The sequence below is a fragment of the Pseudoliparis swirei genome, chromosome 4 (assembly GCF_029220125.1).
Source record: "Pseudoliparis swirei isolate HS2019 ecotype Mariana Trench chromosome 4, NWPU_hadal_v1, whole genome shotgun sequence".
Lineage (NCBI taxonomy): Eukaryota > Metazoa > Chordata > Actinopteri > Perciformes > Liparidae > Pseudoliparis > Pseudoliparis swirei.
Window position 1 is genome coordinate 34,207,030 of NC_079391.1, and position 22,175 is coordinate 34,229,204.

At 48.7% G+C, this 22,175-nt stretch overlaps 1 protein-coding gene across 1 annotated transcript in view; it reads right to left on the reverse strand.

The window, feature by feature from the left end:
* The window catches only part of si:ch211-220f16.2 (golgin subfamily B member 1), a 44,977-nt gene that overhangs the window by 16,799 nt on the left and 6,003 nt on the right, over nt 1-22,175 (reverse strand). Inside the window, 13 exon segments of the mRNA XM_056413389.1 lie at nt 379-529; nt 606-697; nt 780-897; nt 1,192-1,307; nt 1,516-1,780; nt 3,516-3,629; nt 3,723-3,845; nt 3,921-4,094; nt 4,564-4,719; nt 5,124-5,237; nt 6,428-6,562; nt 10,497-10,670; nt 11,953-12,012. Coding sequence (XP_056269364.1) covers nt 379-529; nt 606-697; nt 780-897; nt 1,192-1,307; nt 1,516-1,780; nt 3,516-3,629; nt 3,723-3,845; nt 3,921-4,094; nt 4,564-4,719; nt 5,124-5,237; nt 6,428-6,562; nt 10,497-10,670; nt 11,953-11,997 — 1,777 coding nt within the window. The 5' untranslated portion in view covers nt 11,998-12,012.

The window sequence follows — 22,175 nt, forward strand, 5'->3', positions numbered from 1 at the left end:
AATATTAATAATAACTAAATAAAAAACAATTAAATAAATAATAATAATTAAATCAATATGAATTAAATAAATAATAATAATATCAGAGGAGACCCTTTTCTGCTACTGTGCATAAACAAAGTGAGTATCTAATTGTTTAAAGCCAGGATTCTCATGTTTTACAGTGTGTGCGGCGCGACGACCTCTGACCCTTCGGCCCTGTGACCCCATCAGGAGGAAGCGGGTTCCCTCTCCCAGGACACCCACACATGCAAACCACCATCAGATTCATGAACTCAGCGGGTCAACCGTGACGGAATAATGTAAACGTGAAAAGGATGTGTCGCCATGACCATCTCCAGGTGTGTGAGACGTTGTGCATTAGCCCCGCCCCCTTACCCTCTCGCTCCTCCTCCATGTGGCTCATGCGCAGCGCCATGGCCGCCCGCTCCTCCTTGGCCCGGTCCCTGGCGCCGGCCGCCTCCGCCACCATCTCCTGCCACTCCAGCACCTGGCTCTGGGCCTCGTCGGCGCTGCCGGACTCGCTGGCCTGAGAGCAGAGGGGAGCGTCACGGGAGGCCCGGCCAATAGGAGGAGGGCCGAAGAACAAGGGGGCGGGGCCGGACCTGAGAGGCGGTCCTCTTGGTGAACTGCTCCAGGTCCGCGTGGAGAGTCCTCTGCTGCTCCTCGTACACCACCAGCTTGGCCTCCAGCATGTCTTTGCAGAGAGAAGTCAAATGAGTGTTCGTGGTTCTCAGGGTTCTGGCTGCAGATCTCTGGGTTTGGGGTTATTTCGGTACCATTCTTTGCTTTGAGCTCCTCGTATCGCTCCGCTTTCCAGAGGTTCTCCTCTCGCTCCTCCTCCAGCGCCGTGATGTGACCCCGCATGGCGGTGGCGTCCGGGGGGGCGCCTCCAGCCTCGAGGGGCAAGAGCAACAGACGTTTACTCACTTTATAGCCTCAGAGCTGCAATATCCTCCTCACCACCAGGGGGCGAACGAGGGAGCATGAAGGTGTGACCACTAACCTCCACGACAGAGTCAGGGTTTTTAACATCTATACACTCATTTATAAACTACTTTATTACTTTAAACAAACCCTCGAGAGAAAGAAGTCAGATATTAAATACATAATAAAGAAACTTGGTTGGCTGCTAAATATTGACTCTAAAGTCGACGTCGAGGACTTCCTGTTTCTGTGTTGTGGCCTCACTTGGCTTTTCTTTAGCTCCTCCTCCAGCTGCCTGATGCGTGATTTAGACCACGCCTTCATTTTCATGAACTTGGCCTCTGATCTTTCGGCTTCCTCCGTTTTCTGCTTCGATCGGGCTGCAAAAAAAAAGAAGAAACAAGTCAATGAAATTATGATGTTCAAGATTTTTCATTTATTTTTTTACAACAAGAACGGGGAAAATCGGGATATTTTTTAAATAAAAAAATAATTTGAATGCATCGGAGTCTTTTATTGAATGAATGAATCGTCATTTTAATTCCCTTCTTAAATGTTCTCAGCCAATCACGATGAAGAACCACCGACCTTCCAGCTCGGCCATCCTCTGGAGGGAGTCCTCTGGGATGGCTCCGCCCCCTGAGGACCTCCTCTGCTCCTCCAGCTGTCCCAGGAGGTCCTGCTGCGCCCGGTCCATCTGGACCCGGTGCTGCTCCGTCACCCGCTGCACCTCCGCCTGCTGCTTCTCCATCAGGTCGCGGAGCTGCGCTCGCATCACGTGCTTCTCGGCCTCCATCTTGGACGCCAGGCTCTCTCGCTCCACGTGCAGCCGACGCAGGCGCTCCACGAGGTCCTGTGGGGTGGTGTATAAATAAATAAATATTATATAAATATATTAGGGCTGGGCAACGATTACAATTTTTAATCGCGATTAATCGCATGATTTCCCTGATTAATCACGATTAATCGCGATTAATCGCATTTGTATACGCAAAATCCAATAATTAATTCAAAAGTAGTGTATAGCGCACTTCTATTTTAAATGTTCTGCCATATGAATGAAAGTGCCATAACATGTGTTGTCCCTGTTAGAGACACCAGAAAACACTTTCAGTGCAGTTTGTCAATTCCTAGAACTTGACACTTATTTTAAATGTTCTGCCATATGAACTAAAGTGAAAAAGAGGACACTTCGTCTGGGGGGGGGGGGGGTGCTGAGATTAAACATCTCTCTTGTTCTGCCTGTTTTGTGATATACATGCCTAAAAGGTGCCTAATATTTCTAGACTGAAATAATATCGGCATTATAATTATAACTATGAGGATTTTTTAGTTGCCTATTTAGTGGAGCCCCTCAGGACGTGGTGCCCTCCCACAGCGCGTAGTGCGCTATGGGAGCGGCGACGCTGGGAGGAGTTTACAGCACAAACAACAATGAACTAGTGGAGGCGGCGAGGTGCTCCGTGTTGCCAGGTTGGAGATGGTGAAGTATCGTACCAAAGGCTCAACATGGTTGTATTTGGAGGATAATTATCGTGTATCTGGCAACCCTGAGATCGGTCGACCAATGACTGTTCTCTATTCTGGGAGATACCATTTCCACAACTTGTAAGGGGTAAATACTAGTTTATGAAAACCCAGAGAAACACAAATATCCGACGAAGCAAAATCCCGACGTTTTTGGAATCCCTGCCGGACGCATTGTTTAGGTCTCAAAAGCAGGACATGTCCGGGGAAAGAGGACGTCTGGTCCCCCGATGTCCAGTCGTCCCCATGAGAGCAACAGCACGTTGTGAAGCTGTCCTTTGCAGTCCTCTCCTTTCATCCAGCTCGTGTATTCTCCGTGTGATGTGTGTCTTGAGGGCGTCTCATACCTGCCGTCATTTGTTGAGATTCTCTAAATGTTTCTCAGACCGACGTCTTCCACAAGACTAACCGGCCTGCAGTAGCTCTCCACTTCGCTGTGGCATCGGTTCTCTTCTCTTGGTTGATCTCCTCCCTGCAGCTCGTCTGCCGAAGCCTCGCTCCACTGTGTTTGGTTGTATGATTCGCTGCATCAACGGTGTGTTTAGCATGTAAATGATATTTAAGACTGGAAGTACTCCGGTGATAAGACGATTCATCTTGGCAGTGGTTACATTTGACTTTGTTTCTGTCGACTCCGCCATCTTTAAGAACTTTAAATTGAAAAGCAACACGTTTACAATAATAAAATAAATAATAAAACCTGCGTTAACGCGCGATAAAATAATTGTCGGCGTTAATTAATTGATGCGTTAACGCAAGATTAACGCGTTAACGTACCCAGCCCTAAAATATATATGTTATATATAAATATTATATATATATATATTTTATATAATAAATAATATATAAATATATACATTATATATAAATATAATATATATATAGATTGTATATAATAAATAATATATTATATATATATATATTTTATATAATAAGTATAAATATAAATATATTATAATATATATATATATAATAAGTATATATATATATATATATATATATATATAAATATATATATATATAAATATGAATATAAATGAAAGAATAAATAACCCCCTGACCTGTATCTGTTGGTCCCGGCCGTCCACTTCTCCCTGCAGGACGTCGATGACCTGAGTTTTACCCATGAGCACCTCCTCCTTCTCATGGAGCTTCTGCTTCAGAGCCTTCAGCAGCTGAGGAGACAAAGAGACAGTCGTCCTTCATTTGGGAGACAGAGGCATCGGAGGTGATCACACAGTTCTGACTCCAGAGAGATGATGTCATACCTGCTCCAGGTCGGCGCTGGCGTCGGACTTGGCCGCCAGCTTGAAGAGCTCCTGCTCGTGCATCTGGCCCACCTCCACCAGCTGCTGCTCCTTCTGAAGGAGGATGTCTTTGAAGGTCTGGATCTGAACAAACAAACAAACAACCACCATGAGGCTCAGCACAGCAGCACACACCAGAGGCCGTGCGGGGCGACGTACGTTCTGCTTGTACATGCTCTCCTTCTGGAGGAAGTGCTCCTGCTCGAGGGCCAGCAGCTCCTTCAGGCTGCCCGCCTGCTCCTGCAGGAGGCTGTAGCGCTCCTCCTCCTCGCCCACCTTCCTGGTGAGGCTCTGCACCAGCAGCTGCAGCTCCTGCAGCGCCGCCCCGTCCTCCTGAGGAGGCGCAGCAGGGTCACCCAGAGAAACAGATTCAGTATATCCGACGTGTTGCAGCTTGTTCCGAGTGGAATTTAATCTTTACATGAACAACGTGACTTAAAGATGACGGGGTCCTCCGATTGGCCCTCAAACAAACCGCGTTCCCCTCAAGTTGTGCAATCAGTTCTCACCGCATTTTATTTTATTCCTTTTGCTTTCCTTCCGTCTGTCTTTTTGTTAAATATATTCAATTAAATATATTTCCACTTTTTATTGATAATTTACGATATTATGCATGTGCATAAAGAATTAAAAAACATATATTTTACGTTTCAAAGAAATTAATTAATTTAGTAAATATAATAACATTTAAAATAAAATAAATAGAATAAATAAAATTAAATAAAATTAAATAAATACTGCGCTCCCTCCAGATCTGGATTAGCTTCCTGAGGAGGCGGACCTTCCTGTTATTCCTGCTCACCTGTTGCTGCGGTGCCGGTGAGGCGGGCTGGTCTCCGGCCAGCGCCGTCTGCAGGTGGACGATGTAGGCCTCTTTCTCCGCCAGCTTCCTGTCCCTCTCCGCCAGCATGGCGTCCATCTCCTCGCCGCGCTGACGCTGAGACTCCGCCTCCTTCCTCTAGAAGAAAAATCCGGGACCGGAGAAGTGATTATTAGTTTATTTATTTTTTAAAGGTAGAAACATTTCGACCTGTGCTGCATAAGAAATGAAACTTTGAGGCACCTAAATCTTTAAGAGCCGCCGGACTCCATCAAGACATTTAACCAGCAGCATGTTCGTACTCCATGATTATAATTATTCATGACTTTAATACCGTCTCATAAAACCCTGAGCAGAAAGAATCTCAGTTTTAGTTATTATTCCTCAGACTTCCCGTTACTAAAACAACTAAATACATGAATCCTTTGTCTTTGTTTGACCTCTGGAGATGTAAAGGAACTACAGGTGGTCTTTTGGACCCTGAACCGATCTGTAAGCCAGTGCAGCCCCGCTGCTCCTCCTCCTCCTCCTCCTCCTCACACCTTCTCCTCCAGCTCCTCTCCTCTCCTCGCCAGCTGCTGGTCCAGGTCCTCCAGCTTCTTCTTCAGCAGGACCACCTTCCCCCGGCTGGCGTGGTCTGCTGCGTCGGAGGAGCCCTGAGGGACGAGGACACTGTCACAATGGAGACACTGCGTCTTACCCTGGTGGTGAGAACGAGTACTGCCAACATCTGCATTACAGCGGTACCAACATAAATAAATACAAAATCCCTTGTATCATATTTAGAGATTTACCACTAGATGTAGATGTTTATATATTTGAATGTATTTGTTTTAGTACTTTTTTTAATGTATTATCTTTTTTTAATTCTTTTTTAAAGAAAATAAATGTTTTAGTATTATTATTGTATTACATTTATGTACCTATGTAAATATGCGTTGGAGCATTTAATAACAATAATAATAATAATAATAATAATATATATATATTCAATAAATTTGATCACAAACACACAAAATACAAACAAAAAATGCCCAAAAACAAGAAGTTGCCGATTTCCCTGCAGGCGTCGACGCGTGCTGCACAGTGTGCGTGTCTGTGTGTGTGTGTGTGTGTGGGTGTGTGGGTGTGTGTGTCTGTGTGTGTGTGTGCGTGCGTGCGTGTGTCTGTGTGTGTGTGTGTGGCTGTGTGTGTGTGTGTGTGTGTGTGTGTGTGTGTGTGTGTGTCAGTGTGTGTGTGTGTGTGTGTGTGTGTGTGTCAGTGTGTGTGTGTGTGTGTGTGTGTGTGTGTGTGTGTGTGTGTGTGTGTGTCAGTGTGTGTGTGTCAGTGTGTGTGTGTGTGTGTGTGTCAGTGTGTGTGTGTTGTCAGTGTGTGTGTGTGTGTGTGTGTGTGTGTGTGTGTGTCAGTGTGTGTGTGTCAGTGTGTGTGTGTCAGTGTGTGTGTCAGTGTGTGTGTGTCAGTGTGTGTCAGTGTGTGTGTGTGTGTGTCAGTGTGTGTGTGTGTGTGTGTCAGTGTGTGTGTGTGTGTGTGTGTGTGTGTGTGTGTGTGTCAGTGTGTGTGTGTGTCTGTGTGTGTGTGTGTGTGTCAGTGTGTGTGTGTGTGTGTGTGTCTGTGTGTGTGTGTGTCAGTGTGTGTGTGTGTGTGTCAGTGTGTGTGTATGTGTGTGTCAGTGTGTGTGTGTGTGTGTGTGTGTGTGTGTGTATGTGTGTGTCAGTGTGTGTGTGTGTGTGTGTCAGTGTGTGTGTGTCTGTGTGTGTGTGTGTGTGTGTGTGTGTGTGTCAGTGTGTGTGTGTGTGTGTGTGTGTCTGTGTGTGTGTGTGTCAGTGTGTGTGTGTGTGTGCCTTACCTTCCTGCCGTGCGTCGGCGCGCCCCCCCCCTGCTGCTGCTTCAGCTCCTCCAGCTGGGAGGTCAGAGAGGTCACCTTGGCCTTGTTCTGCAGACGCAGCTTCGACAGCCGCGACTCACACGCCTCCTTCTCCACCTGGGAGGGGGGGGGGAGAGGAGGAGGGGGGGAGGAGAAGAAGGATGGGGGTTAGAGACAAGTGTCGGGTCTCGTGGTGATGGAACCCATAAGCTGGTTCCTTCAGTCCACTGACCGGCTGCTATCTAACAGCTGTGAGCGCCAACAATAGACACATCCACCATGATCACAGTGAGGGGGGGAGGGGGGGAAGAGGAGGGGGAGAGGGGGGGGGACTGCATTCCTTTATTGTTGCAATGCAGACTTTGACTCTTAATCGTTAACCAGATCCGGGTTGTGTTCAAGGACCAGGATCAGAGTCACGTGAGTCAGAGACCTCGGTCACATTAAAACTCCGTCATCACATTAGAGGTACAAAGACATGAAGTACACAGGAGAGACATGAAGTACACGGGAGAGACATGAAGTACACGGGAGAGACATGAAGTACACAGGAGAGACATGAAGTACACGGGAGAGACATGAAGTACACGGGAGAGACATGAAGTACACGGGAGAGACATGAAGTACACGGGAGAGACATGAAGTACACGGGAGAGACATGAAGTACACGGGACAGACATGAAGTACACGGGAGAGACATGAAGTACAGGAGAGACATGAAGTACACAGGAGAGACATGAAGTACACAGGACAGACATGAAGTACACAGGAGACATGAAGTACACAGGACAGACATGAAGTACACAAGAGAGACATGAAGTACACAGGAGAGACATGAAGTACACGGGAGAGACATGAAGTACACGGGAGAGACATGAAGTACACGGGAGAGACATGAAGTACACAGGAGAGACATGAAGTACACAGGAGAGACATGAAGTACACGGGAGAGACATGAAGTACACAGGAGAGACATGAAGTACACAGGAGAGACATGAAGTACACAGGAGAGACATGAAGTACACAGGAGAGACATGAAGTACACAGGAGAGACATGAAGTACACAGGACAGACATGAAGTACACAAGAGAGACATGAAGTACACAGGACAGACATGAAGTACACAAGAGAGACATGAAGTACACGGGAGAGACCTGAAGTACACGGGAGAGACATGAAGTACACGGGAGAGACATGAAGTACACGGGAGAGACATGAAGTACACGGGACATACATGAAGTACACGGGAGAGACATGAAGTACACGGGAGAGACATGAAGTACACAGGAGAGACATGAAGTACACGGGACAGACATGAAGTACACAGGACAGACATGAAGTACACAGGAGAGACATGAAGTACACAAGAGAGACATGAAGTACACAGGACAGACATGAAGTACACGGGAGAGACATGAAGTACACAGGAGAGACATGAAGTACACAGGAGAGACATGAAGTACACGGGACAGACATGAAGTACACGGGAGACATGAAGTACACGGGAGAGACATGAAGTACACAGGAGAGACATGAAGTACAGGAGAGACATGAAGTACACAGGAGAGACATGAAGTACACAGGAGAGACATGAAGTACAGGAGAGACATGAAGTACAGGAGAGACATGAAGTACAGGACAGACATGAAGTACAGGAGAGACATGAAGTACAGGAGAGACATGAAGTACAGGAGAGACATGAAGTACAGGACAGACATGAAGTACAGGAGAGACATGAAGTACAGGACAGACATGAAGTACAGGAGAGACATGAAGTACAGGAGAGACATGAAGTACAGGAGAGACATGAAGTACAGGAGAGACATGAAGTACAGGAGAGACATGAAGTACAGGAGAGACATGAAGTACAGGAGAGACATGAAGTACAGGAGAGACATGAAGTACACGGGAGAGACATGAAGTACACGGGAGAGACATGAAGTACACAGGACAGACATGAAGTACACAGGAGAGACATGAAGTACACGGGAGAGACATGACGTACACGGGACAGACATGAAGTACACGGGAGAGACATGAAGTACACAGGAGAGACATGAAGTACACGGGAGAGACATGAAGTACACGGGAGAGACATGAAGTACACAGGAGAGACATGAAGTACACGGGAGAGACATGAAGTACACAGGACAGACATGAAGTACACAGGAGAGACATGAAGTACACAGGAGAGACATGAAGTACACGTTAGAGACATGAAGTACACAGGAGAGACATGAAGTACACGGGACAGACATGAAGTACACAGGACAGACATGAAGTACACGGGAGAGACATGAAGTACACAGGAGAGACATGAAGTACACGGGAGAGACATGAAGTACACGTTAGAGACATGAAGTACACGGGAGAGACATGAAGTACACGGGAGAGACATGAAGTACACGTTAGAGACATGAAGTACACGTTAGAGACATGAAGTACACAGGAGAGACATGAAGTACACGGGACAGACATGAAGTACACGGGACAGACATGAAGTACACAGGAGAGACATGAAGTACACGGGACAGACATGAAGTACACGTTAGAGACATGAAGTACACAGGAGAGACATGAAGTACACGGGACAGACATGAAGTACACGGGACAGACATGAAGTACACGGGAGAGACATGAAGTACACGGGACAGACATGAAGTACACAGGAGAGACATGAAGTACACGGGACAGACATGAAGTACACAGGAGAGACATGAAGTACACGGGAGAGACATGAAGTACACGGGAGAGACATGAAGTACACGGGAGAGACATGAAGTACACGGGACAGACATGAAGTACAGGACAGACATGAAGTACAGGAGAGACATGAAGTACACAGGACAGACATGAAGTACACAGGAGAGACATAGTACAGGAGAGACATGAAGTACACAGGAGAGACATGAAGTACACAGGAGAGACATGAAGTACACGGGAGACATGAAGTACACGGGACAGACATGAAGTACACAGGAGAGACATGAAGTACACAGGAGAGACATGAAGTACACAGGAGAGACATGAAGTACACGGGAGACATGAAGTACACGGGACAGACATGAAGTACACGGGAGAGACATGAAGTACACGGGAGAGACATGAAGTACACGGGACAGACATGAAGTACACGGGACAGACATGAAGTACACAGGAGAGACATGAAGTACACGGGACAGACATGAAGTACACAAGAGAGACATGAAGTACACAGGACAGACATGAAGTACACAGGAGAGACATGAAGTACACGGGACAGACATGAAGTACACGGGACAGACATGAAGTACACAGGAGAGACATGAAGTACACGGGACAGACATGAAGTACACAGGAGAGACATGAAGTACACAGGAGAGACATGAAGTACACGGGACAGACATGAAGTACACAGGACAGACATGAAGTACACAGGAGAGACATGAAGTACACAGGACAGACATGAAGTACACAGGAGAGACATGAAGTACACGGGACAGACATGAAGTACACGGGACAGACATGAAGTACACAGGACAGACATGAAGTACACGGGACAGACATGAAGTACACAGGACAGACATGAAGTACACGGGACAGACATGAAGTACACAGGAGAGACATGAAGTACACAGGACAGACATGAAGTACACGGGAGAGACATGAAGTATACGGGACAGACATGAAGTACACGGGACAGACATGAAGTACACGGGAGAGACATGAAGTATACGGGACAGACATGAAGTACACGGGACAGACATGAAGTACACGGGACAGACATGGTCAATGACCTCATGGTCGATGACCTCGTAGTCGACGATGAGGTCGTCGACCACAAGGTCATCGTGGTCGATGACCTCGTGGTCGATGACCTCATGGTCGATGACCTCGTAGTCGACGATGAGGTCATCGACCACGAGGTCATCGTGGTCGATGACCTCATAGTCGATGACCTCGTCGACCTCATAGTCGATGACCTCGTAGTCGACGATGAGGTCGTCGACCATGAGGTCATCGTGGTCGATGACCTCGTGGTCGATGACCTCGTGGTCGAGGCCGCGCTCACCCTCAGCCGGGCGTCCTGGGCGTGCAGCGCGGCGTCCTTCTCTCTGATGAGCTCCTTCAGCTGAGCGAGCAGCAGCTCGGCGTGAGCGAGGCGCTCCGCCATCTCCTCCACGCCGACCGCCTCGGGGACGACATCACCGCCACCGGGGGCGCCGCCGAGGGGGGGGCCTGGACCCTGGGGGGGGGGGGGGCACCGGGTTGGATCTGATGCCACGGGGTTTACTTTGATGTTTAAGACACAGCGTTACATTATTTAAAGAAAATGCACAATATCTAAAATATATATATATATATATATAATTAGAAGACAAATGAACAACGTGCAACGTTGTATAACTGTGTGTAACGTTGTGTAAGGTTGTGTAACATTGTGTAACTGTGTGTAACGTTGTGTAACTGTGTGTAACGTTGTGTAACTGTGTCTAACGTTGTGTAACTTTGTGTAACGTTGTGTAACTGTGTGTAACGTTGTGTAACGTTGTGTAACTGTGTGTACGGTTGTGTAACGTTGTGTAACTTTGTGTAAGGTTGTGTAACGTTGTGTAACTGTGTTTAACTGTGTGTAACGTTGTGTAACATTGTGTAACTGTGTGTAAGGTTGTGTAACTGTGTGTAAGGTTGTGTAACGTTGTGTAAGGTTGTGTAACTGTGTGTAACGTTGTGTAACGTTGTGTAAGGTTGTGTAACTGTGTGTTACGTTGTGTAAGGTTGTGTAACGTTGTGTAAGGTTGTGTAACGTTGTGTAAGGTTGTGTAACTATGTGTAACGTTGTGTAAGGTTGTGTAATGTTGTGTAACGTTGTGTAACGTTGTGTAACGTTGTGTAACGTTGTGTAACTGTGTGTACGGTTGTGTAATGTTGTGTAACTGTGTGTAAGGTTGTGTAACGTTGTGTAAGGTTGTGTAACGTTGTGTAACTGTGTGTAAGGTTGTGTAATGTTGTGTAACTGTGTGTAAGGTTGTGTAACATTGTGTAACGTTGTGTAAGGTTGTCTAACGTTGTGTAACGTTGTGTAACTGTGTGTAAGGTTGTGTAACGTTTTGTAAGGTTGTGTAACATTGTGTAACGTTGTGTAACTGTGTGTAACGTTGTGTAACTGTGTGTAAGGTTGTGTAATGTTGTGTAACTGTGTGTAAGGTTGTGTAACATTGTGTAACGTTGTGTAAGGTTGTGTAACGTTGTGTAACTGTGTGTAAGGTTGTGTAATTGTGTAACGTTGTGTAAGGTTGTCTAACGTTGTGTAACTGTGTGTAAGGTTGTGTAATGTTGTGTAAGGTTGTGTAACATTGTGTAACGTTGTGTAACTGTGTGTAACGTTGTGTAACTGTGTGTAAGGTTGTGTAACGTTGTGTAACTGTGTGTAACGTTGTGTGACGTTGGTGTTTACATGAAGGCTGGATGTAAACAAGTTGAATGTAAACACAGATTACAGGTAAACAATCACCAGGTGTACTCACTGTGGAGCCGGGCTCGCCCTCCTCTCCAGAGAGCCACTTCAGCATGGTGTCAGTTCAGACCTAACACACACACACACACACACACCCACACATACACACAGAGACACACACACACCCACACACAACACAGATACAAACAGACCTTTTAACTCCATGACTGTGTCTACTACCGCACACTTTATGAAGTACACTGCAATTCAGTGCACTGCATTGCAGTACACTGCGTGGCTGATGAGTCCGTCTCAAATGGAACACTTACGTTCACCACTTGGCGGAAGTGACGGACGCAAATCTGTTCACGGCACCCGCGAAATTAAGCCGGGAGTGACGTACGCAAATCTGCTTGCGATACCCAAACCCTTAAAGTGACCAAATGAATGCACTTCTTGCCCTCTTGTTGTCCCTTGTTTACCTTTCTCCACCCCATGTGGAAACTGCGATACCTCCACAATCGCGGCAGGAGCCTCCGCCTTCTGGCTGAAGTCGAGATGGTATATGTAAATTTAATTGTGTGATTTTGCCTTACCTTCACAGCATAGCTTCATGTAGTCGTTGCAATTAAATTCTCCTCGCTAGGTATGCTAAATTCTAAATGATCTTTGTCAGAAGTAGCCTTCTTCTTTGCAATCCACATACACACCATATGGAAATAAAACATGACAAATCTGTACATGTTTGTCCCTAGATTACAATTAGTTTTAAGAATTATCCACTGAAATGATCGGCATCATCTGCTTGAATTCACACAGTAATAGGCCTACTTTGACTGACTGTACTTTTATACACATCTCTGTTGTAGTGAAGTTCACCCTGATACAGGAATCAATTAGCAATTGAACACACAGGCATATTAATTATTGTTACAAACATGCATCAATTCTAATATAAATCAGAAAACGCAATAAAAGACTACAAAACCTCAATGACAAAATTTTATTGATAAAATGACTTGCATATTAATATAATCTTCCCTTCCCCTGCCCGCTTTGCCCGTCTAGCTGGTCGGCAGCCTTCAGCAGAGTGGTGGGGGCTATTGATGGCTGCCACGTCAGAGTGAAGCCCCCAGCGGAGGATGCTGCCTGCTATTTTAACAGGAAGCTTTTTCATTCCATCCAGCTGCAGGCCATCTGGGATGATGAGTGCAAATTCATAGAAGTGTGTGTGGGCTACCCAGGCTCAGAGCATGATGCCAGGGTCCTGAATAACAGCCCCATCTTCTATGAGCAGTCATACCCTCCACCAGGATACTGTTTAGGGATGGTGGCTACCCCCTGCCTGTCATGACCCCCTTCAGGCAGCCTGTCCACCTCCAAGCTACAACTGCTGCCTGTCAAAGGCGAGGTGTGTTGTGGAGAGGTCCTTCGGGATACTGAAGACGCGATGGCGGTCCATCTTCTTAAAGGCCCTGGAGGTGGATGTGAGGTGCCAGAGGTCATTGGAGCCAGATGTCGGGAGGGCAGCAGAGGACCAGCACCTCCAGGAAACGTCTCTGGGCAGGAAACAGAAAGAGGATAGCCATTCAGTGCTCTGTCCCAGACCACGATTACATTTAAATTAATACATACACGACATTAAAAAAACACACAACGATGATTGAAAGCTACAATTATTTCTAGAAGGACAAGCTTAGATAGCTATCGTAACGGTATTAATTATCGGGCGGCGTGTGGGCAAACGCTCGCGGTGTCTAACCCGTTATTAAACTGAGCATATCCATTGTTAATCCATTATTAAAATTGCTATTTCGATTGGTTAACGTTGATTAACACTGTCCGATGACTGACATAGCCATCTGTCGTCGGACTTGCCGCTGGAGAAGCGCCTGGAGCCGACCTGCCCCCGCTCGTCAAGCGAAAAGTGTCCGATAAAAGTGCACCTTCGTCGGACTGGCAAGAGGACCGGGTGGTGGATTACCCAGCTAGCTTATCATAACTGCCATGCAGATCCAATGGCATCTAATGCTACCTAGGTATGCTAACTGTCGGTATATATCATATACATCGTTAACTCCACCAAATACTCATGTCTTTAAGACCAGTACAATGTGTAATTACAGCTGATACTTACATTTACGGTCTGTAGCTTCGTGGTCTACCGCTTGTGCTGTCCGCCATTGTTTTTGAAATAAAATGAAAAGCTGGCGAAAGGGCTCCTCCTCTTCCGCTACGTCACCAAGATGGCGGCCGCTTAGGGCGAGTAGTGTCCATCGTTTTACACGACATTTTTTGCCCGTTTGCAGAGCGCCATCCGGGTACTTTCAGTGCACTGAATTCTGCTGGTTTTTTCAGTGGCGCCCTTCGGACACTGAAAGTCAGTGTTCGAAGTGCTCAAATGCATGGTAGTAGACACAGCCCCTGTATGTAAACCAGGTGTAGCTCCATGTATATAAACCAGGTGTAGCTCCATGTATATAAACCAGGTGTAGCTCCATGTATAGAAACCAGGTGTAGCTCCATGTATGTAAACCAGGTGTAGCTCCATGTATATAAACCAGTTCTATGAATCCTTCCTGACCGCCAGAGGCGGTGCTTAGCACTGGATATCTTCCGTCTTGCGCATAGCAGGTCGAGTACTAATAACGACAAAGTCACCCGTGACCTCGGATGACCCGCCCACCGGGTATAAGTTCCGGTGTCATCCCGAGACCAGTCCTTTTTCATCTTCTCGCAAACGCAGGCTAACGGAATTACTACGTTAGCATCAGCTAAGGCTGAAGTTTAACTGAAGCTCGTCGCGGGGAGCCTTGTGACCAAATGGTCGGAGTTGCGATCCGTCGCCCTCCAGAGGCTGCGACGAGCTCTCCTCCTCCGAGGAGGACGTTGCGTTTCTCTATGGCGGACCGTCGAGGCGGACCGGAGAACGCACGAGTTTGTCTCGGTCTTCACCAGAGCACCTTCACCGCGAAGCTTCAATCGGGTGAGATCGAATACAATTGTTGTCTATGACTGCATATCCCACAGGAGCAGAGCTCTCGCTCCTGCTAACTGTGTGCTAACGGGAGCACGTCCGCTCGGTGTCGCCAGGCTGCTACACCGGCGCGACCGGCTCTCTGTAGCAATTGGGATAGCGTGTGTGTTGACCTCGGTAGCATTGCCGCCGTGCATAGCTAGCAGAGTGTGTCCACTCAGGCTAACGGAGCCTACGCTAAATCCGACAGCTACCTCCTGTTCCACAGGACCTCGGCCCAAGTAGCGGAGCGCTCTCACTCAGGCTACTGGGGGCGATTACAGCGCTAACGAGAGCGCGTCCGCTCGTTGCGGCTGGATGCCACACTGCTACCGGCTTCCAGTGAGCAGAGCGTCCCGCTCAGGCTCACCGGTGGGACGCTAAGCTAGGCTATAAATCGATACTGATGCATACTGCACATGTACCTCCATGACATCGCCGCTGTTACAGCTAGCAGAGCGTCTCCACTCAGGCTGCCACGCTAATGCTGACAGCTACCAGACGAGTGAAGTGTGTCCTCACTCTCTCACTAGACATGCTGTTTTCTGACCCGTGTTCACGGGATCAGCGTCTACAGTAGCGCAGAGCTCTCGCTCAGGCTGACTGGGAGGGCACCAGTAAGTACAGTGGTCATACTAGTGGAGCGGGTCCTCGAAGAGACCTGCCCTCTCACTACGACTGTTTTCACAGGACCTGCTCCACCGTAGCACAGGCTTTCGCCCAGGCTACTCGTGGGATGCTTGTAATTACAGCTACTGTACTAGTCAAGCGTGTCCTCACTTCCTCTCCCTAAGAGAGAGGCTGTTCTCTAGACCGCTTTCTAAAACTGCACGGAACCCGTTTCCACAGTAACAGAGTGCTCTCGCTTAAGTTTACTGGTAGGACACCAGTAATCACAGCTACTGTATTGAAGAGGTGTCCTCGCTCTAGACGGGCTGTCTCCGTCCTGCCCTACAGGACCTGGGCCACAGTAGCTGAGTGCTACTGCTGCGACCCCCAGCAGCCACAGCTACCGTGCTAGTGAGGCCAGCGGTGGTTTTGGGACACCCTCACTTCACTAGACAGGCTGTCTCCGTCCTGCTCCAGGGACCTGGGCCACAGTAGCGGAGTGCTACTGCTGCGTCCCCAGCTGCTACCGTTACCGTGCTAGTGAGGGCAGCGTTCGCGCTCTACCCTCACTAGACAGACTGTCTCTGTCCTGCTCCACAGGACCTGGGCTGCAGTAGCAGAGTGCGCTCGCTCTGGCTACTGCTAGGACCCCAACAGACAGGTCAGGTCAGCTCCAGGCCAGCCGGCCAGTTACAAGCGCCGGCTAGGAGCCGCAGGGGCTCCCCTAGCAGTTCAATCGGGCATGCTAGCTTATAGAGTAGGTCTGCTGACCGCAGAACTAGCTCAGATAAATCGCCACCCTAGTGCAGGGAGGACTGAAGCATCAGATCCACCCACGGCTGATCCATTCTCAAGGGAGGACATCCCAGTGGCAGTGTCCACCAATCTCCTTACTGGAGGACGGGGACAAGCGGCCCACCCACGCTTCTGGGCCTGGTTCCAATTCCTCAGGCCATAGCCCCTTGTAGGGGGCAGTCGACGGCCCCATCGGGTTCGTCATTCGCAGGGCACAGGAACTGCTGGATATACATCAGCCGGAACACCACGCACGCTAGTGCATTCTTCAGGGGCATTCCCGGCCCTGCCACCTTTTCAGTCTCCCCTCCAGAGACTATCTGAGGGGTTACCATCTTACGACAGATCACCGAACCCCGGCGTCCATGCAGGACACGGCCAAATGTGGCCTTCGTCCCATGCCATCCATTGAGCTGACTATCGCATCCATCGGTTTCTCCCCAAGGGGACTCCGCGGCCGGTTGCAGGGCTCCAGACTAACTTTTTTTACTAGGAGCACAGTGGCCCCTAACTTAAAATTTGGGGCGCAAGCAGAAAATTTAGGGGCGCACACTATAAATCGACTTGCAAAGTGTTCTTATTTGGCAATGAAATACACCGTGTTAAACTTCAATAGCAATTCGCAGGGCTCTCAAGTTTTGAAGACAGGCAAGAGTGACATTTCCATCAGCACCCCCCCCCCCCCCCCTTTCATTGCACAGGTCGCGGCACATTTTATGTTTCAGACTGGCGTTGTGTTTGATCAGCGTGTCGTGTTTTAACTGTGTAGTGCCAGTCTTATCAGCACATTTGGTGTTCCCCGCATGTTGTGGGAATCGACAGCAGAATGTACAGTTCATTGAGTTGCTCTCCCTGAAATACCTCAGCCAGGTGAACTCGCGCAGCCACTCATCGCGAAAGCTGAATTTCCTGCCTTTTTTCGCCACGACCGTTTCCTCACAATCTGAGTCGGATTCATTCTCGGGATTTGTCTTCTCTATATCATTAGGTTTAGGAAGAAAGTACGAACTGATAGTCCGCTTCGCCATAGTCCATTGTTTACAGGAGACACCGCTATGTCAAATCTTTGGATTCGCGCGATAACCCCCAAGACCCGCCTCTTTTCACACATTAGCCTATAACCGTGGTCATCCCCCCCCCCCCCCCCCGCTCTCACACACAGGCCAGCCTTCTTCTTCTTCTGTTTTCGTCTCCTTTCTTCTTCTTCTGGAGTTAATGTCGGTTAGCAAACCAGTCATTCAGGCATTACCGCTAACTATAGTGGGCTAAAGTGTAGAACAAGTTGGTCAGCAACAAAAATATTTAATAACAAAAAATAAAAAATCTGCTAATTTACTGGTCGCGCATGCGCGAGTTGATGACAAATTTACTCGCACTGTGTCTAATTTTAGGCGCAAAATGCGACCATTTGGTCGCAGTCTGGAGCCCTGGGTTGACCGGTGCCCTCGAGCCCAGTCTGTTCTCAGGTGACCATTTTACCGTGCTTACTACACGGCAACTCCCCCTCCTATGTCATACTTGACTACAGCCTCAATGAGGCTGCACTGCAGGCATTTGCACTTACGTCAAGAGAACCTGGGCACCTAATGCTCTCCAGGGTTCAGACCAGCTGTTTGGCCAGCGCAGGCACCCTTGTCGGAGGCATGTAGGAACAACCTCCCTACTGTCCCAGTGAAATCAGGGGACCTGCTCTACAGGTGCAGCAGCGCACGGTGCAAGCCGGTTAGACCAGGCAGCAGTTATCTGGTCTTCGCAGGACCGTGTCCACACCCCGCAGACTCGGGGGCGCCACGTCTTGACTTTCTCAGGCTGAGCCCAGCAGACATCCTTCGTGTGGTCTCCAGAGGAGATCGGCTCACGTCTGTCCTACAATGCTTCACAGACGGTTGCTCTGTTTCGCTTTCCAAAGCCGTTATTATCAGGCTTCTTCCATGTGGACTTCCCCAGGAGTTTTTACAATAGGCGTTACTACCGCCCTGCAATCACCAGGGCGTGAGGATACTGCCATCCTGGGCGATCTGGCTGATATGTGTGCCATACCCATTTAAGGCCACACAGTGCATTGCTCGCACTCTCTCACGCCGCCCGGTTGGGCCTTCGTGAACAAACAACTGTCTGAGCCATTCTCAGAGCATAACCTTCATTGGTGTAGCTCTAGATGCAGCCACTAAGTGGGCCTGGCCGTCACTCAGACAGGTGGACAGCATCCTCTGCAGCCTTCCCCTCTCTGAGGGGGCAGATGGCTGCCTTTTATCCTCTCTTCTTGCCTATCGGGTAAATTGACAGTTGCATCAGCTGTCTTACTCTCTCACGCTGCCCGGTTGGGCCTTCGTGAACATAAAGAGCTCCCTGAGCCATTCTCGGAGCATAACCTTCATTGGTGTAGCTCTAGATGCAGCCACTAAGTGGGCCTGCCCGTCACTCAAGCAGGTGGACAGCATCCTCTGCAGCCTTCCCCTCTCTGAGGGGGCAGGCAGTGGTCTTTTATCCTCTTTTCCTTGCCTATCGGGCAAATGCTTGGGCTGCTGTCGCTGCGCCCTTCGCATGGAGGGCCTAACAGTCTTCACCAGGGGCCACAGGCACAAGACAGGTGTCACAGTGGTGCCTTCCGCTCTATCCCCGGAGAGGGTCAGAGCATACCTGTCAGAGGGTATCCCCAGGGAAGGGGTCCGCCCCGCCGGGAGATCGCCAGCAGACTCCCGCTTCTCAAGGTGGGGCGCAGTCTGGTGGCACAGGACTTCCAGAGGACAGTCTATTCGCGACACTTGGGTCTGGAGCCACAGGCCATGCACCTAGCGCTCAAACAGTTCCTGCCATACTTGGGAGGGAATATGTACTTGTTGGGCGAGACATCGCCTCAACCACGTGTTGACTTGAACCTCCAGGGGTCTCTAGGGCTGCAGAGCTGCTACGGAGCTCCCGTGCCCTTCTGACTTTTCTTACTCCGGTAACCCTTCACCTGACCAATTGTCGGGCGAGGTATCGACCAGGAGAACGGAACCAGAGCGTTCCCCACATTTCCGCTGATCTTGCCAACTACTCAGGGTCTTCAACAGGGCCACCGACTTTTGCTGGTGGCCCCCTTGCGTCCAGCCAGGACTTGGTTCCCCTGGCTGCACAGACTTCGCTGTGAGACGGCGCCTCGCTGACATACGGGACCCCCTAGCACAGCTAGATGGTGGGATCTGCCATCCCAATCCCGGCCGACTGTGTCCCCTAAGCCCCCTGAGGGCTCCTCCAGGATACTTGCCCGTGGTACTGGACACCCCATGCTCGCCTTCCTGCAAACCCTTGGCAGAGGCAGAGCTGTGGTTGCTGTCGGCAAAGACCTTTCATCCTTGCCATAACTGCGGCAGAGCAAGTAGGCAAGCTCCACGCCCTGTCGGTCAATGAGCCTTGTCTGAGGGGAACTCAGATGGCTCGGGTGTCACACTGCGGCCTGAAGCAGTGGCTTCCCCCAAAGGTGCTGGCACGCTCGGGTCTCAACCAGCCTGTCCAGCCCGCACAGCTTGACCACCATAACGAGTCAGTTAGGGTGGATCTAAGAAGGGCTATGCCACTGCAGAACAGTGCCTGTTCCACTAGATAGTGGAGGCCATTGCCTGTGCATAGGTGGTGAACGTCCGTGCTCTGCCATCCAGAGCAGGGTGTTCTACCAACAGTGTTCCTACATCACTGGCGACCATGAGAGGTATGCCCGTAGGGAATATAGGTGCATATGTATGCAACAGCCTCAGGGGCATCGTTGAGCACATTCACCAGACTACAGAGCGAAAGGGAACACCCTCCATGCATTGCAGGTGTTTCTCCATCGAGATCCTCTGCTTGAGTCATATGAGGTAGTTTCCTTGGGATTCCTCGTGACTCTGTTGGTATAAGTCATCCAGTGCTAAGCACCGCCTCTGGCGGTCAGGAAGGATTCATAGAACCATAGTTACATACATAACTTGCGGTGTAGCTCCATGTATGTAAACCAGGTGTAGCTCCATGTTTGTAAACCAGGTGTAGCTCCATGTATGTAACCCAGGTGTAGCTCCATGTATGTAAACCAGGTGTAGCTCCATGTATGTAAACCAGGTGTAGCTCCATGTATGTAAACCAGGTGTAGCTCCATGTATGTAAACCAGGTGTAGCTCCATGTATATAAACCAGGTGTAGCTCCATGTTTGTAAACCAGGTGTAGCTCCATGTATATAAACCAGGTGTAGCTCCATGTATATAAACCAGGTGTAGCTCCATGTTTGTAAACCAGGTGTAGCTCCATGTATATAAACCAGGTGTAGCTCCATGTTTGTAAACCAGGTGTAGCTCCATGTATGTAAACCAGGTGTAGCTCCATGTTTGTAAACCAGGTGTAGCTCCATGTATGTAAACCAGGTGTAGCTCCATGTATGTAAACCAGGTGTAGCTCCATGTTTGTAAACCAGGTGTAGCTCCATGTATATAAACCAGGTGTAGCTCCATGTTTGTAAACCAGGTGTAGCTCCATGTATGTAAACCAGGTGTAGCTCCATGTATGTAAACCAGGTGTAGCTCCATGTATGTAAACCAGGTGTAGCTCCATGTTTGTAAACCAGGTGTAGCTCCATGTATGTAAACCAGGTGTAGCTCCATGTTTGTAAACCAGGTGTAGCTCCATGTATGTAAACCAGGTGTAGCTCCATGTATGTAAACCAGGTGTAGCTCCATGTATGTAAACCAGGTGTAGCTCCATGTATGTAAACCAGGTGTAGCTCCATGTATGTAAACCAGGTGTAGCTCCATGTATATAAACCAGGTGTAGCTCCATGTATATAAACCAGGTGTAGCTCCATGTATATAAACCAGGTATAGCTCCATGTTTGTAAACCAGGTGTAGCTCCATGTATATAAACCAGGTGTAGCTCCATGTATGTAAACCAGGTGTAGCTCCATGTATGTAAACCAGGTGTAGCTCCATGTTTGTAAACCAGGTGTAGCTCCATGTATATAAACCAGGTGTAGCTCCATGTTTGTAAACCAGGTGTAGCTCCATGTATGTAAACCAGGTGTAGCTCCATGTATGTAAACCAGGTGTAGCTCCATGTATATAAACCAGGTGTAGCTCCATGTATGTAAACCAGGTGTAGCTCCATGTATGTAAACCAGGTGTAGCTCCATGTTTGTAAACCAGGTGTAGCTCCATGTATATAAACCAGGTGTAGCTCCATGTCTATAAACCAGGTGTAGCTCCATGGACACGATGGCGCGGCTGTGTCCAGTCGCCGTCGCGGCAGCTCCGCGGAGATTGTGCGCTCTTTTAGTTTTTGTGTTTATTTTTAATATTTTCTTTGCCACAAACACATCGGCACTAACAACATACGACCGCAGCACACTTTTGGACATAAACTTTTGCGCAAAACAAGGGTTTTTGTCCACTTTTTCCATCGATCCAGCGTGGCCGGCAGAGATTGTACGAGCGAACCACAACAACAGTGGAGCCGCTACTACGGGAAGACGGAAAACATCGAGGGAAACGGAGCGAATTGAACAGACTGAGAGATCATGCCCACCGTCCACCTTGCCCAGCATCCTTCTTGCTAACGTCCAGTCTCTGGAAAATAAGATGGATGATTTTAGGGCAAGGATCAGATTCCAACGGGACATGCGGGATTGTAACATCTTTTGTCTGGCGGAAACTTGGCTGACCCGCTGGTGCGGATCGAGTCATATGCCCAACCGAGTCCTTCTCTGTTTTCCGTGCAGACAGAACGGAAGAGTCTGGTAAATCTAAGGGTGGAGGGTTTGCTTCATGACAAACAACATGTGGTGTGACCCCAAGAACATTAAGACTCTTTCTCGTTCCTGCTCGCACCCCCTGGAACATCTGGCGATCTCATGCCGTCCATTCTACC